Raw genomic sequence first — 17,527 nt, 5'->3', positions numbered from 1 at the left:
AGATCTTTCTTTCTTTTATCATCCCTGGTCCTGTCCATCTTCCTTCAACTTATCCCAATGATGTCTATTCTGTACCTGTCCATCTCCATTACGACTTGAGGCAGCTTGTTAGTCTGATACATGGTGCATACATTTCAGCAGCCAACTCTGATCTTCTCTTTTGAAAACAAAGCTCTGTTCTTAAGATGTTGGCTTTCAACTGGGTTTGGCCAATTCAACACTTGTCATTGGTCCAGTTGCTTGGATTGTGTTGTTTCTGCTGCCACAACTTAATGGTCTCTGGTGTAGGTTTCTGTAACAATTAGCTTTTTATGGGGTAGGTTTGTCAGCGCTATGCCCAACACCCAACCTGGAGGACCGGGATGTCTAAGTTGGTCACCATGAGGCACCATTGCAGCCCCCACATATTCCCAAATTGTGAGCAGTTAAATTTAGTCCATCTGTCACATATACTGCTAAGTTACTTTGAAGTGTTGTGCCTTTAATAGATAGCCTGTAGCTTACAAATATGCAGTTATGAGTTTATACAATATTATTGTAGACTTGTAGATTTGTAGTATTGTAGAGTAGTACTGCCAGCATCACCCTGCCGAATTTAGCAGCAGCTGGTCATAGCAGTTAAGCCACAACAGTGACAATGAAAGACTACCTGTAACATTTTTTACCATTTGTAGGGACAAGATCAGTAATAAATAGAGGATATTACACGGTGGCATGAATATATGAAATTTATTTTAAGTATTAAAAACATTTTACAAACAAACACAGTACAGTAAGTGCGTAAAATATTGCTCTCAACAGGAGAAAATAAAATGCATATCTTCAAGCCACTAAGTAAATTTCTTCTTGTTATATAGACAAACTGACTGCTTGGGCAAACAACCCTGAAAAAGTGGGAAATGACGTCATCAATATCCTCACTAGTGAGCACATGAAAAATATGTCACTTGGCTTCCAGATGTATTTTCATATGAATTTCACGAGTACTGTATTTTCCACTAAAATGCCTGTGTCTGTTTAACAAATAGATTTCATGTTGTTATGAATCAGTTAATTGATCACAGATGACATCAAAATGTGGTAAGACCAAAAAAAGTGGCACACAAGGTAATAGCCACGTAGTAAGGAACAATGGCTCCCATTTTTGGCTGTCGGTAACCTGTTGGTCAATTGTCGGCTAACAGGTTACCGACACATTACCGACAGTGTTAAATAGACCAAAAACTGACCAAAAACAGAGTCAAAACTTTTCCAGTTGAACATCATCACCAAATGCCTCTTGATTGAGTTTACTCCCGTTGAACTCGTCAAGGTAACCTGGCAGTTTGGCTTTGGTTATCCCATTCTCACCTTCATTGTACACTAGTCTGGTTACCAAGGTCTCTCGTTGGCGATCTGGAATGCAAAAAACTAGACTTCTCCCAGTATCTTGCTTTACCATTCCAAACACCCACTGGCCCTCAGAAACATGTCCACGGGGCAAAAGCCGTAGTAGCTATCGGAAGTGCTGAGCAAGGTATCTTTTTAAATTGACTTTTCCCCTTTCTATGTAGTTTTAGAAGCCATAGATAAGTAAATCTTTAGGATCATTTCAGTTTATGACCCACCGACAGGTTACCGATAGGTTGCCGACAGTTGGCCCACACTTTGGCCTGAAACATAATGAGAATTGTTGGCCGTCTGTCGGCAAACAGTTGGCTGACAACCGCCCAACAATATCTCTTGGCAACTGTTCTTCACTTTCACCAACAGGTGAGTGAATCACTGATGTTTTTACTACATTTTTTCCTCTTCTGTGATTAATTGCTGAGCAAATGAACAGCAGAATCTATTTGTTTTATGTTACAAAGAAACAAAAAAGATCATAAGTAAGAACCAATCAAAATGCAAAAACAATTTGAATATTATAAAAGTGATAATTATTCTCTACCAAACAAATGGAAAAGTCATCTTACCCTTGACATTGATCTTCACAGAAGAGCGGACCACAATACCTGGTCTGTTATGTGCTTCACAAGAATATTCACCACTATCACCCTCAACAACTCCCTCAATAAAGAGTTTGCTCAATTTGCCATCTGACTGTGTATCAATCTGTGCTCTCGGGATTACTGCATCGTCTTTCTTCCATATGATCTTCACAGTAGCTTCATTGACTTGACAAGTTAATCTGAGCTCATCTCCTACTGAAAGTTTTGGATAAGGCCTTGGGCTTACTTCAGCACTGGGTTTTTCTTTAAAGACAAACACCACCAAGCAAACAGTAAAGTTTAACAGAAAACAGTCAAATTCCGATAAGTCATGGGCTTATATCAATTTTGTTCACATGGTGTTTTGGGGTATTTATTATCAGGAGTGCTTAATATTTTCATTCTCTATTTATCTTCACCAAGTTTGAGCTTCATCTCCCCTACATGTAAATTTACTGAGAAAAGAGATACAATTCACCTTTTTCTCAACATGGCAATGCAAGTACCAAACTCGCCATAAAAAGAATTTAAGCATGTGAGGTGATTCAGATTCGCCAATCAGCACAATTTGTGGCCATTAGCAGTTTATGGATATACATCCATTACAAATATTTGCCTCTGGAGATGGGTAAAAATGTTGACATGTTTATACAGTTGAGCCCGTCTCAAGATATGAGTTAAGGTGGCTGAACACAGTTTTTGATACCTGTGTTTCATTCACCTTTTACTCGAAAACCCTTGATCCCTTGATCGCCAGAAATGGCAGCAAGCAAGTTAACAACACAAACTTTGGTTTTTTGACAGTTAAGCTGAGGTGTGTACCATTGCCATGGCAACATGAATAAATATAAACAGGTCTTTAAAATCGGTTTTGTTGACTTGTAGAAAATCTAGTCATTAGATTTTCTTTATAATTTGCATGCAACAAGCTTGTAGCGATTCTCACAAGTTAACACCACTTTGGTAATAATTTAACAGAGAGATGTTTAATTATCCCTTGTTGAAGGTTCCCTGAAATATCTAGAATTTCCTTTGTTAAAGTTCAATTATTTTCAATACTCCAGTTACTTATTTCCTAAAGTATTTTCCTACCAAATTTCATGAAATTCTAAAGAGTGGTTCTCGAGAAATAGGCGTATTCCCGAGAGTGCAATTTTCACCACTATCACCCTCAACAACTCCCTCAATAAAGAGTTTGCTCAATTTGCCATCTGACTGTGTATCAATCTGTGCTCTCGGGATTACTGCATCGTCTTTCTTCCATATGATCTTCACAGTAGCTTCATTGACTTGACAAGTTAATCTGAGCTCATCTCCTACTGAAAGTTTTGGATAAGGCCTTGGGCTTACTTCAGCACTGGGTTTTTCTTTAAAGACAAACACCACCAAGCAAACAGTAAAGTTTAACAGAAAACAGTCAAATTCCGATAAGTCATGGGCTTATATCAATTTTGTTCACATGGTGTTTTGGGGTATTTATTATCAGGAGTGCTTAATATTTTCATTCTCTATTTATCTTCACCAAGTTTGAGCTTCATCTCCCCTACATGTAAATTTACTGAGAAAAGAGATACAATTCACCTTTTTCTCAACATGGCAATGCAAGTACCAAACTCGCCATAAAAAGAATTTAAGCATGTGAGGTGATTCAGATTCGCCAATCAGCACAATTTGTGGCCATTAGCAGTTTATGGATATACATCCATTACAAATATTTGCCTCTGGAGATGGGTAAAAATGTTGACATGTTTATACAGTTGAGCCGTCTCAAGATATGAGTTAAGGTGGCTGAACACAGTTTTTGATACCTGTGTTTCATTCACCTTTTACTCGAAAACCCTTGATCCCTTGATCGCCAGAAATGGCAGCAAGCAAGTTAACAACACAAACTTTGGTTTTTTGACAGTTAAGCTGAGGTGTGTACCATTGCCATGGCAACATGAATAAATATAAACAGGTCTTTAAAATCGGTTTTGTTGACTTGTAGAAAATCTAGTCATTAGATTTTCTTTATAATTTGCATGCAACAAGCTTGTAGCGATTCTCACAAGTTAACACCACTTTGGTAATAATTTAACAGAGAGATGTTTAATTATCCCTTGTTGAAGGTTCCCTGAAATATCTAGAATTTCCTTTGTTAAAGTTCAATTATTTTCAATACTCCAGTTACTTATTTCCTAAAGTATTTTCCTACCAAATTTCATGAAATTCTAAAGAGTGGTTCTCGAGAAATAGGCGTATTCCCGAGAGTGCAATTTTTCATTCAATCACAATTTTTTGACTTACTATGCATGCGCTGCATTTAACTGGGTTCTTTCGATAAGAAAGAAAAAGCTGAGAATTGCTGGGTTCTTTGCATCGTTACCTTTTCTAACATATCTTTGTAATAAAAGACTAAAGCCATCAATACACTGAGTTCAATTATAGGGAAAAATAGTACAGATAGCGTGGGCATTCAGTAAATAAAATGATCGCTCTATTCACGGCATGTTTATTTTTTGCAATCCTTGTGCGCGCACTGAATTGCATCAGCAAAAGCATGCGCGAAAACTGTGTTCGGCCACCTTAAACAAGATATTCAAGAGAGAATTATTGGAATTCAAGATACTAGGAAGCTGGAGATCATATCAAATGTGGCACAAGTTCACAAATACAGTTGTCTTTATGGTGAGAGTACTAAACCGACTCTTAAGAGGTCAAGGTTTCAAATCCCTTTTAAGCCTGACTTTCTTTAGGGTTTATGTTTGCAGCTCTCAGAAACAGCTTGAGTTGCATTCATAACTGTGATGATCTTTATTACAGTATACTATGTATTGTTCTATCCTTACCAAAAACATGAAGATAAGCAGAGGAAGTCGTTGAGTTAGCTTTATTTTCTGCTGTGCACTTGTAGCTGCCTTCCATTTGCTTTGTAGTGTCAGGCAACTCCAGAAATGATCCTTCACCAAGACTGTTTTGATTGACACCTGATGGGAGCTCCCCATCATTAAATGTCCAGGACAATGTTGGCTTGGGAACGCCTGTGGCTTTGCAGCTGAAGTTTGCTGGGTAGCCCTCAGTAACAGACTTGTTTCTTGGAGAAACATAAATCTGAGGAGAGACTTTTTACCAACAGATTCTCTTTTAAACTGATGGTCTCAGCTAGGGCAATCAAACAATAAAATAAATCACGCAGTCATTAACCCTTTATTTGGCCTGAATGTGCTTTTTTGTGAGAACGCAGAATTTTAGCTTGAACAACTTTAAACAATCTAAAATCTCACAAAACAAAAATTGAAACTCAACTTCGAACAAAACTTCCTTTCAAAACAAGATTGTCAAAGAAGCGTCAAGGATCATGAACAAATCATTAGCACACCTTACTTTTCACGGAAAGTCTCCAGGCTTGACCACGATAACTTCAACATCTTTCAAGTTAGTTTTAAATCAGTGCATGCGCTTTAGGACCCCTCCAAGCTCAATAAGAATACTGAACGATAGGGGTAAGCCCAAAATATTTGCTTATAGCCTCGACCCTAGGTTCAGCATTTTGTACTGTGTATTTTCCACGTTCAATATAATAATTTATTTCAAGACTGAAAGCAATACTAATAACAGTTATTTACTACTTACATGTAACCTAAATCTTATGAGTTTTAACAAAAACAGTGCATCCATGCACTATAAAGTTCAGAGGGTACGCATAGCCCCCATAAAAATAATATTGACCCTCAGAGAGTAGACATCTGATTTCCATAACTTGTTCCAACAGCTCATGCAGAGCACTATCTTGTGCCAACTGCTAAAAAACAGCTTCCCCTTAAACTTAACCCTAAGAGTATAAAGAGTGAAAAAGGGAACAGTTTCTTCAGAATTTCCTTGAAAACAAAAAGGACTCGAAACAAAATCAATCCAGCACATTTTCACAAGTCACAATAAATTGTTAACTGATAAAAAAGATGTCCTTTTCGCTAATTCCTTAAAATAGCAATTCCCTGAAAGTAGGGAGAAAAGGTTCCTTTATTCAAAGTTGTGAGGATAGTTGCTTTTAATATTTTTATAGGAAATTAAAGTTAGTCTTGCTCTGTATAACACAATAGTTACAAGTTTAAAATGTTAAATATCCAACAGAAGGCAAAAATGTGAAAAACTATTGATGCCATTACTTGATTGAGAAGTGCACCAATTTTGAACAACTGAACCAAAAGTGTCATTAAACCGGTTCGGTTATTGATTGGAACCATGGTTTTAATAATTTGATACCTTACCTGTTACGTCAATCCAAAATAAAGCATGTGTCTTTCCCGCCCAGTTTTCGGCCATACATCCATACAAGCCTGTGTGGTTAAAAGTCATGTGATCAACAGTGTATGTGTTATTGTTTCTGTTACCAAGATCCACACCATTCCTTGTCCAGTTAATCAGTAGCGGCCGATCACCTCTCACAATGCATGTCAAGTTCAGTGTGGAGTTCAATTCAACAGAACGATTCCTGAGTTCCGGATTCAGTGTAGGTGGAGCTTGAAAAGCAAAAAAAGTAAAGGAGTGAATTTGCTGTTTTCATGTAATTTCCAATCATTAAGGACTAAATAAGTACATGTACACTGAGTTAAATTCAAAAGAGCATAGCCAGAAGACATAGATTACAATGAGGTGGATGTTTTTCACTTAGTAAAACCCTTGGATATAAAAGTTGCATGCACGCAATTGTACATGTACTTTCCAGTTAAAACAAATGTGCACTCAGTGGAGGTATCAGCTAGTGCACGGCTAAATAGAATATTTCTGTACTACATTCAAACCTGTCCAAAGTAGCCACCTTTGGGAAATGTAAAGGTTGCTTAAAACAAATCTCAAAAATTGGCAGTTTCTAGCGTAACTTACGAGAAAAATAAAATGATCATCAATTTTAGTCACACAGGAATCACATCAAGACAACAATAAAGATGTGACAGTTTTCATTATCTTCGCCTTAGATTCTTCAGACCCTTGCCTGTTCCCATCTTTTTAAAACCAAGGCCAAACTACAAGTATTAAATTATTGTCGGCTGCTTAAAACAGAGGTAAAAACAATTTAAGAACTCTGCCTTTGTTGACCACAACAACTCAATGTGTTTTTGCCCAGGAAATATTCATATTCCTCCCATGGAAGACATTTTGGTTTGGACCACCCTCCCCTTCCCCCACCACTTCTCCTTTTGGCTTTTGAAACTCCTAACCCCTCAGAATGTCCAGTGACTTGTGCACAACATAGGTATACTTGGATTAAATTTTCTGGAGTCAAACAACAGAGATGGCTGATTTACAGGGTTTCTATATTTACCGTATTGATAATGACAATAATTTCAAGACTATATCACAACTCATCCTTTAATAGGAAGCCCAACTTTATACTGTCATCAATAAGCAATATCTTATTGAAGAAAGTTAGCAAAATAAATTCTATTGCTTTCAATTGTTGGTATATTCATGACAATTTTTATTAACTTACTTTTAACCGTGATATTTATGCTACTAGTGAAACTACCACCAGCATTTTGTGCTTTGCAGGTGTAACTTCCCTCGTCCCTGATTGTTACATTTGTTAAGATCAAAGTTGTGTTAACCTCCTTAGACAGAGGGTTTCCATCTTTAAACCAGGATATTTGTGGTTCAGGAAAACCTTCAGTAATGTTACAAGTCAGGTTGACACTATCTCCTTCTAGCGGGCGCCTTCCTGCTTCTAACAAAACCTTTGGGCGAGCTATAGAAAAGAACAAACAATTAAACAGCATTAAAAGATAAAGTTTCATAATTTTTATAAACCCTCCCCATGCTGAACAAGGTTTAATATGGGGAGCCTTCCCCCAAGGCCTTAACTGTACCCTTTTTATATGCCAATTCAATTCAATTGCCATTCATGTCAGAAAAAGGACCCCTCTCATATACCTCTGTAATTCAAAATGGTGCTCTTTTCACACCTACCTACATTAATATTATGCACACTACATTCTTTTTCTATAATCATGGATTGAGTAACCCCATGAAATACTTTTGAAAGGGTTTTAAAATACTTGTTCATGGGAGTTCTTCTTACCCTTCCATACCATTGAGCTCACCAAATCCCAGCCCAGAAAAGGTATCCCTCTCATCCTTGCCTCAGTCATTAGAGGCAAGGCCCGAGAAGGGTGTTACGAAAACTAAGACCCTTGAAAACTAAGACCTAAGACCCGAAGCCCAGTTTTAGACACCATCATACTACGAAAACTAGGAAAGGCGGTGTAAACCGGTGAATTTCAATGCTGTGTAAAAGTTTACTTGCATAAGGACCAAGGGTTGTGTGATGGAATATAATACTAAGGATAAAATTATCTTTGCAAATCCTGAAATAATGCTACCATTATATATTCTATATTCGGCAAAGCATTTTTGGTGAGAAATTGCTGTGAATACTAAGTGGCTCTTGATCTTATAGAAAAACCGAATAATAAAATAATCCGGGATTATTTTATTTTTATCAATTAGAGTGTATCTCAGTTGAGTGCTGACATTGTGCTTTGAAGGAACACATGCTAGTGAATCCTACATTGTAGTTCAGGGTGGATTCAAGGGCTCCTTTGATGCACCATAATTCAAGTGACCTTCCATCATTGATCCCAAAGGAATTCACTGCAAGATCAACTGATTTATGATTGAGGCATGGAGGCCTTCTTACTTGGACAACTGTTTGCGTTGCATGACTGGGACTCAGAAGGCATTCCTTGGCAATCAATGCCACCGTTACGTGGGGGAGGATTGGTACATAACCGCTGTCGAGTTTGAGATCCGCCACCACATGTCAAAGTACACGTGCTCCAGTCTCCCCAGGATGACCAACCACCATTAACTAGAAAATTAACATTTTACACAGATTAAAAAAGACATGGGGGAATCTTAAAGAAGCTAGATATATTCAACAATTATTCATTGATATCGAGGTAAATATTCTGCTGCTATTCACCAAGATTGAATAGAACAATTGTTTTAGTACATGTACTGTATAATGCACACAAAGTGATCTCAACAACAAATGGAAAGGAAACCATTAAAAGTTGATTTAATTGACCTCTCAATTCATGGGTGGAAAATGTGCATGTGGCAGGAGGCATGCATGAAACTATTTTCAGAATCTTCAAACATGGCAAATCTAGTTAAATTTTAATAAAATCCTCATCACAACCTAGCAAAATGGTCTTTTAACACCTTTCAAATCAGCAATGTTAATTGAAAGCCTGCTTGCGGAACAAATTCACCGTGGTTACTGATGGGCTTATCTCTAACATAAATAGGATGGAGATGGGTTTGTTTCTTCTTCCTACACCTTTCAATTCTGCCTGGCTTTCTCAGACAGAGACTCTAGGTGACACCCTTTATATAGAAAGTGATCTACGTACTGAGCTTTATTTGCACGTCCCAACCAGGAACTTGGAGGTTGAAATTCCAAGATTCAACAAGTCACAACCCATAACCCAAAACCTGCATACTGCAACCTGCAAACCTTATTTCCAACTCGCAATTTGCAACTCCAACTCCACACTACACACAGTATGCCTTAAGATCTTCACACATTATAAAAGACCTTAAATGTATTTATGACAGCTGCATTGTCTGTTTTCACATCACACTTCAAATTGCAGATAACTAAGTCAAATACAACAAATTCTAACTAGAAACATATGTAGTTTCTGGTTATTTCTAATATTTTTACATTGATATTCTCTGCTTTTAGTATTGGTGGTTAGAAAACATCTACCTTACAAGATAGCGTGAGCTAAAAGCTGTACTTCTATCATAACTATACAAATAATATTAACTGTTAAACCTGTGACAAACACAAAAATAAAGGGGAGGTTGAAAAATTTCACCTCCTTTTCAACATTGTGGCTTGACAAAAGGCCAAGTCGCAGCATATTTTTAACACAGATATGGGGTAGAGGGGGAATATAAAACCTCATGGGTTAGGGTTAACTTAGTTCAAATTAAAATATAATTACTGCAATTACAATCATCTTAACAACATTCCAACAACCCGTGTCATTAGTTGTAGTTACTGAGTAATTTAGTTCAAAAGAAATTCATGTGATTCACTGAATAGAGAGTTTTCCTCCCTCCACAAAAATCGACATCTCCAAAATTCCAATTTGACCAGGATATAGGGGATGTGGCTTCCTCGGCTCACTAAATATAGTTTGTACTTTACTTATTTTTTGGAATTTTATTTGCATATTGCAGTATGAAGCCAGCAAAAAATGCTTTTAGAGCATCTAGGTTATTGTTAATAATTACTACATTATTGAGTTATTTGAGATTCAAAATAGTTTTTAATCAAAAGATATGATTTTCTTTCTTATAATCAGCACGTATTAACCGAGCAGGAGGTCTGTATGGGTGAATCGCGACCGAGATAGTGAGTACAGATCGAACGCAGTGAGGTCTGTACACACGACCGAGGTCAAGGTTCTCCCATACAGTCCGACTTAGCTCGGTAAGTAAGATGTTTATTATATGGCAGAGATGAAAACTTTAATTCGTTTAATGTACCTGATTTGCTGACATTTTGCTTGCAAACGGAAATGAGCTTAACTTAAATCTGCCGAAATTTGCTTGTCCTCTTTCCTTTTTCTTTTTTTTTCTTGTCATGAGGCTTTTTGGCAAGTTCATACATGAATGAGAAGAAAATAAAAGAAAACGGTGAACATGTTTGTATTTTAGTTTGCTACTTTTTCAATGCAAAATGAAACTGGCCTAGATACCCGTTTAGATGGGAAAATCTAGACCGCGGTCAATATCGATTTCAGCCAATCAAATACGTTAATTCGGTAGTTCCCAGTCCTTGTGAGACAAAGCCATATAATAAAACATTTCATTAAAGAAAAAGAAAAACAAGATCACTTGCTTAGTTTACATTTATTTTAGAGTAAGTAGATAACCTAAGCTTAAGCATGATGTGATAAATTGAACAGGAAAAATAATTATACTTACCAGCTGATTTGTTCCCCGACATCAATCATAAAATGAAAAAGATGAAAATCAATTGTTAACAGGAATCAATATTGATTTTATAGTTAATAGGAATCAATATTTGTGTTATTTCAGATTTAAAATGACTTTTAATTGAAAGATAATCTCTTGCTCCTTGGATGGAATTCATTACAGATAAAGAAACACAGGACCACCAGGTGCAACAGAAAAGAAAAGATGAAAATCAATAAATAACAGGAATTAATAAGTTATTGTACATAAAAATTAATTAGTTATTGTGTTATCTCAGATTCAAAATAGCCTGCAGAAGAGGCAAATTAACGGGGCAGAGAGCAACACGCGATACACGAGCGCGGAGGGTGCCTATGAGCACAGAGCATGCCCCCGAGCATAAAGCTCGAGACAAAAAAATATAAGCCTGTAGTCACACCATTAGTTGTGCTCTTCCAACCGTTCACCTGGTGAACGGTTTTTACTGCTTGGTTACTTCAAGTCATGTGACGTCAGACGCGACAAAAAAACAAAATGTGTTAAATTGGGGTGACAGGCCTGCACGGACTTCTAAAGCTCATGACATTTCTACATTTGCATTCTCGTATAAATTCCAGCCTCTCAACCTTTTAGTTTGCTCCTCATTTGTTTCTGAAGGGTACTTTTTTTTTACCAGGAGGACTATGTTAAAAGTAGCTTAGAGCTGTCAGACCGTTAGAGGTCACAGCTCTGTATGGTTTCTACTGTTATCTATTCCTTTGTAGAGTTTGACACCTCTGTAATTTGCCATGTGCGGAAGTATAAAGTGTGGTTTGTCTTGCTTCTTTTCTATTACAGATATGTGCTATGTTGTATCTCTTTTTAATTATTTGCTCTGGAGGAACAAAGTCGGTGATCATGTTGATTACTTGCATTCTATATTGTGATGCCCGGCCTGGTTGTTAGGTTAAAACTATGTTAAGTTATGTGGCTTGTTACCACAGATCATATTTAGCTTTGCCCGGCGTCAGCAGAGACTGCTGCAGTGTTTACTTAGAGAATCTTAGAGATCTGTTCTGTGTCGTCAGAGTTACATTTCTTCCATTCTGAATCTGTTCGAACTTTTTGTCTCCTGAGTTCAATGTGTAAGTTTATGCCTCTGTTGTTCGTTCTGGCACCACATGATTTAAATTTAGCTAAATTTAGATGTTCATGTCTGTTGACTGTTTTGCATCATATATACATTTGTAAATTGGTTACTTGAGACATTTTTTTGCACCAATAGATTGAATTGGTTTGTTCTCTCTCATTCTTTCCTGCCAATCATGTCAAGGGGGCGGTGGAGCATAAACAATAGTGTGACTACAGGTGGATTTTTTTCGTCTCACGCTTCTCGCTCGTGTATCGGATTTCGCTCTCTGCCCTGCTTATCCGCCTGTTCTGCAGCCTAGATTTAAAAAAAAGTTTTCAATTAAAAGGAAATAATTTTCCCTTTGTTTTGAAAGTTAGTAAATGAAAAGATACACAAGACTACTATATCTAGGTAGCGTAACACTATTAAGTCATTTGGTTCAAACTCTTCTGTTTTCTGTGGTTTCTGCAGTTGAAGATCTCGCTCATGACTGGTTATAACACAATAAACATTCCAGACATGTTTTAGGTGTTCACGGTTTTCTGAGTTTGACTGTAAGTACATTGGTTCAAAAGAAGTTGTCATGATTTGAAAAGTAAAGAAAATGATACCACCTGATTAGAAACCCATAATGATAAAATAAAATGGAAAAGACGAAAATAGATTATTAACAGGTTAATATTAACAGAAAAAAGATATTATATTGTGTTATTTTAGATTCAAAACATTTAATTGGAAATAATATTTCAAAAAGAAACACAAGACCACTCACTAACTTTACATTGAGTACATTAGTTCAAGAGAAATTGATGTGATGAGATTAAAAGTAGAAAATCAATATTTACATTAGCACACTGATTTATTCACCAAGATGGTCAGTAACAGAAAAAGATGAAAATCTATTATTAATGGCAATTAACATTATTTTTATTGTTAATAGGAATTAATATTTTACTGTGTGTTATTTTAGATTCAAACTACCTTTTAATTGCAAGATACTACTCTCGTCCTTTGCAGAAATTCATCAAAGAAAAAGAAACACAAGACCACTATGTAACTTTACATTAATTAAATTAGTTCAAAAGAAATTGAACATTAACAGGAAGTAATACTAAATTGCTAACAGGAATAAAATTTTATTGTATTATTTAAGATTCAAAATAATTTTTAACTGAAAGATAAAACTTTGTCCTTGGGAGAAATTCGCAATAAAAAACAAAAAAACACAAGACCAACAGGTGCTGTAACTTTACATTATAAGTACAGTGAAACCGTTATTAAACACAGAGCGAGCCTATATAATGAGGCTGAGGTGTTCAGCCTGCCAAACACACATCCCAATGGGCCACCAATGCTCCTTAAGTATGTGACTGCATTGGTTTACTCACTCAGGTATAATTTTTGCACATACCGAGTTGCCACAAAATTCTGGCCAGCATTCAGGTGTAATATTTTGTTTTCCCTTAGAAGCACTGAATTCCGTTTGAATTAAATGAGTGATAGCTTCAGAAGAAGAGTTTAGAAAGACAATTAACTGTTTTTGATTTTAAACTCATCAGTTTGTTTTTCCACTTACGAAAGCATATCATTTGTTTTCAAGCTCTTTACTTAACTTGAAATGCTGTCTTGTAATTTTGATGCCAGAAAAGAAACTGGAGTCTCTTTGCTCCTTCATGGATTAATGCGGTTAAGAAGTAAGTTTGGAAACTAAAACTTGTAAAAGTCCTAAGATGAAAGCTGACTGTAAAGGTACTAATGTGTAAGATGATAATGTGGGCGGTAATTATAAACTTGGTTGGATTTGTACATCGCAAAAAAGTAAACAGATTTTAAAAAAAGAAAGAATAAAAGACCACCTGATTAGAAACAAGTAATGAACAAATAAAATGGTGTTCCCCAACATTAATAATGAAATGGAAAAAAGAAACTCTCAATATTTTATTGCTAACAGGAATTAATATTTTATTGCATAATTTAAGATTTAAAAGAGATAACGTTTTCTTCCTTAAAAAAACAAATTATCTAAAAAAGAAACACAACACCACTAACTAACTTTACATTAAGTAGATTGGTTGAAAAGAAATTGACATGATGCATTAAAAAGTAGAAAGAATGATACTTATGAACTGATTTGTTCCCCAGCATTGATAATGAAATGGTAAGTATCGGCTAACATACTCCAAGTTTGCAAATTTCATTGGAATTCGTTAATGGTCATTGATTTCAATTCTCAGCAAACAAAAATATTGTGTCAAAATGCGCCCTTTAGCTCCTTCTTTGACCCTCAAAGATTTCATAACTGGAAATAGTTTCTTGCAATCATGGCTTTGGAGGGATATCACTAGAAATTGTTTCAAAATAATGAAGCGTTTGCTTTTCTTCCGGGTTTTCTTCCAGTAATTGGTTTTGTTACGCTTGGGTGAAAGGTCACATTTTCAAGAAGAAGTGTTGCATTTACTTCGCTATCTCAGCGCTTGCGATTTTATTTACCCAAAAGTTTTACTTCACTAATTTAAAAAAGAAACAATGCTCTTTCAGACCAAGCTAGTCATTTTGGGCAAAGCTGTGAACCAGAACACTTTTTTAGCATTTGAAAATAGGCTAAATGTAGACCTCTTGTAAAGCTGTCTTGAGTCGTTAACTTTCAAAATTCGTCAAATATTTAAGTTCTCATCAAATCACACTCTATTTAGCTCTACATAGACAAGAAAGAAAGTACAAATACGACGTGTAATCAGTTTGTAATGAACATTTTTACTTTTGTCTCTAAATATGCCACTCATTTTCGATCGATTTTGGCCGATTTGGAGCATCAAAATGAAAACATTGCGCAAAAAAATAATTGTTGATTTATCGAACTTAAAACAATATTTTTGTAACTACTACCCGCAGGGCTTCATTCTAGGTGAGTTTGAAGAAATTCTATTTTTTCGCTATTTCCAAGTCTGGTTAATATTTAGGCGAAGGTGCTCTTAAAAGACATAATGTGGTCTTTCTTAAAAAAAATTACTTCAAAAAAGAAACACAAGTCCACTAACTAACTCTACATTAAGTACATTGGTTGAAAAGAAATTGTCACAATGCAGTAAAAAGTAGAAAGAATAATACTTAAAACCTGATTTCTCCCCAAACATTGATAATAACGTGGAAAAAAAAGAAAATCTCAATATTTTATTGCTAACAGGAATTAATATTTCATTGCCTAATTTCGGATTTAATACAAATAACGTTTTCTTCCTTAAAAAAATACAGAAAAACAACACCACTAAGTAATTAGTGAGAAATTAACACAATGCATTCAAAAGTAGAAAGAATGATACTTATGACCTGATTTGTTCCCCAGCATTGATAATAAAATGGAAAAAAAGAAAATCTCAATATTTTATTGCTAACAGGATTAATATTTTATTGCATAATTTCAGATTTAAAAGAGATAATGTTTTCTTCCTTAGAAAACGAATTATTTAAAAAAGCAACACAACACCACTAACTTTACATTAAGTAGATTGGGTGAAAAGAAATTGACACAGTGCATTACAGTGTAGAAAGAATGATACTTAACACGCTGATTTGTTCTCCAACATTAACAATAAAATGGGAAAAAAAAGAAAATCTCAATATTTTATTGCTACCAGGAATTAATATTTCATTGCATAATTTCAGATTAAAAGAGAGAACGTTTCCTTCCTTCAAAAATATTATTTAAAAAAGAAACACAAGACTACCAACTAACTTTACATTAAGTAGATTGGTTGAAAAGAAATTGACACAATGCATTCAAAAGTAGAAAGAATGATACTTACGAGCTGATTTGTTCCCCAGCATTGATAATAATATGGAAAAAAAGAAAATCTCAATATTTTATTGCTAACAGGATTAATATTTTATTGCATAATTTCAGATTTAAAAGAGATAATGTTTTCTTCCTTAGAAAACAAATTATTTAAAAAAGAAACACAACACCACTAACTGTACATTAAGTAGATTGGGTGAAAAGAAATTGACACAGTGCATTACAGAGTAGAAAGAATGATACTTAACACGCTGATTTGTTCTCCAACATTAATAATAAAATGGGAAAAAAAAGAAAATCTCAATATTTTATTGCTAAGAGGAATTAATATTTCATTGCATAATTTCAGATTAAAAGAGAGAACGTTTCCTTCCTTGAAAAACATTATTTAAAAAAGAAACACAACACCACCAACTAACTTTACATTAAGTAGATTGGTTGAAAAGAAATTGACACAATGGATTCAAAAGTAGATAGAATGATACTTACGACCTGATTTGTTCCCCAGCATTGACAAAAAAAATGGAAAAAAAGAAAATCTCAATATTTTATTGCTAACAGGATTAATATTTTATTGCATAATTTCAGATTTAAAAGAGATAATGTTTTCTTCCTTAGCAAACAAATTATTGAAAAAAGAAACACAACACCACTAACTTTACATTAAGTAGATTGGGTAAAAAGAAATTGACACAGTGCATTACAGAGTAGAAAGAATGATACTTAACATGCTGATTTGTTCTCCAACATTAATAATAAAATGGGAAAAAAAAGAAAATCTCAATATTTTATTGCTAACAGGATTAATATTTTATTGCATAATTTCAGATTTAAAAGAGATAATGTTTTCTTCCTTAGAAAACAAATTATTTCAAATAGAAACACAACACCACTAACTTTACATTAAGTAGACTGGGTTAAAAGAAATTGACACAGTGCATTACAGAGTAGAAAGAATGATACTTAACACGCTGATTTGTTCTCCAACATTAATAATAAAATGGGAAAAAAAAGAAAATCTCAATATTTTATTGCTAACAGGAATTAATATTTCATTGCATAATTTCAGATTAAAAGAGAGAACGTTTCCTTCCTTGAAAAACATTATTTAAAAAAGAAACACAAGACCACCAACTAACTTTACATTAAGTACATTGGTTGAAAAGAAATTGACACAATGAATTCAAAAGTAGATAGAATGATACTTACAAACTGATTTGTTCCCCAGCATTGATAAAAAAATGGAAAAAAAGAAAATCTCAATATTTTATTGCTAAAGGGATTAATATTTTATTGCATAATTTCAGATTTAAAAGAGATAATGTTTTCTTCCTTAGAAAACAAATTATTTACAAAAGAAACACAACACCACCACCTTTACATTAAGTAGATTGGGTGAAAAGAAATTGACACAGTGCATTACAGAGTAGAAAGAATGATACTTAACACGCTGATTTGTTCTCCAACATTAATAATAAAATGGGAAAAAAAAAGAAAATCTCAATATTTTATCGCTAACAGGAATTAATATTTCATTGCATAATTTCAGATTGAAAGAGAGAACGTTTCCTTCCTTGAAAACATTATTTAAAAAAGAAACACAAGACCACCAACTGACTTTACATTAAGTAGATTGGTTGAAAAGAAATTGACACAATGCATTCAAAAGTAGAAAGAATGATA

General features: G+C 34.8%; 1 protein-coding gene across 1 annotated transcript in view; it reads right to left on the bottom strand.

Moving 5' to 3' along the window:
- LOC145503274 (vascular endothelial growth factor receptor 3-like) overlaps window positions 1-15,448 on the bottom strand; it is a 33,269-nt gene extending 17,821 nt beyond the window's left edge. Inside the window, exons 1-6 of the mRNA XM_081482770.1 lie at window positions 10,950-15,448; window positions 8,644-8,814; window positions 7,441-7,692; window positions 6,218-6,469; window positions 4,799-5,071; window positions 1,956-2,234 (exon numbers count right to left, since the gene is read on the bottom strand). Of these exons, the coding sequence (XP_081338896.1) occupies window positions 1,956-2,234; window positions 4,799-5,071; window positions 6,218-6,469; window positions 7,441-7,692; window positions 8,644-8,814; window positions 10,950-10,971 (1,249 nt within the window). The 5' untranslated portion in view covers window positions 10,972-15,448. The remainder of the gene's footprint in view (window positions 1-1,955; window positions 2,235-4,798; window positions 5,072-6,217; window positions 6,470-7,440; window positions 7,693-8,643; window positions 8,815-10,949) is intronic.
- Window positions 15,449-17,527: the final 2,079 nt, after the last annotated feature.

The sequence above is a fragment of the Orbicella franksi genome, chromosome 11 (genome assembly GCF_964199315.1).
Source record: "Orbicella franksi chromosome 11, jaOrbFran1.1, whole genome shotgun sequence".
Classification (NCBI taxonomy): domain Eukaryota; kingdom Metazoa; phylum Cnidaria; class Anthozoa; order Scleractinia; family Merulinidae; genus Orbicella; species Orbicella franksi.
This window is presented reverse-complemented; position numbering and strand designations above follow the sequence as displayed.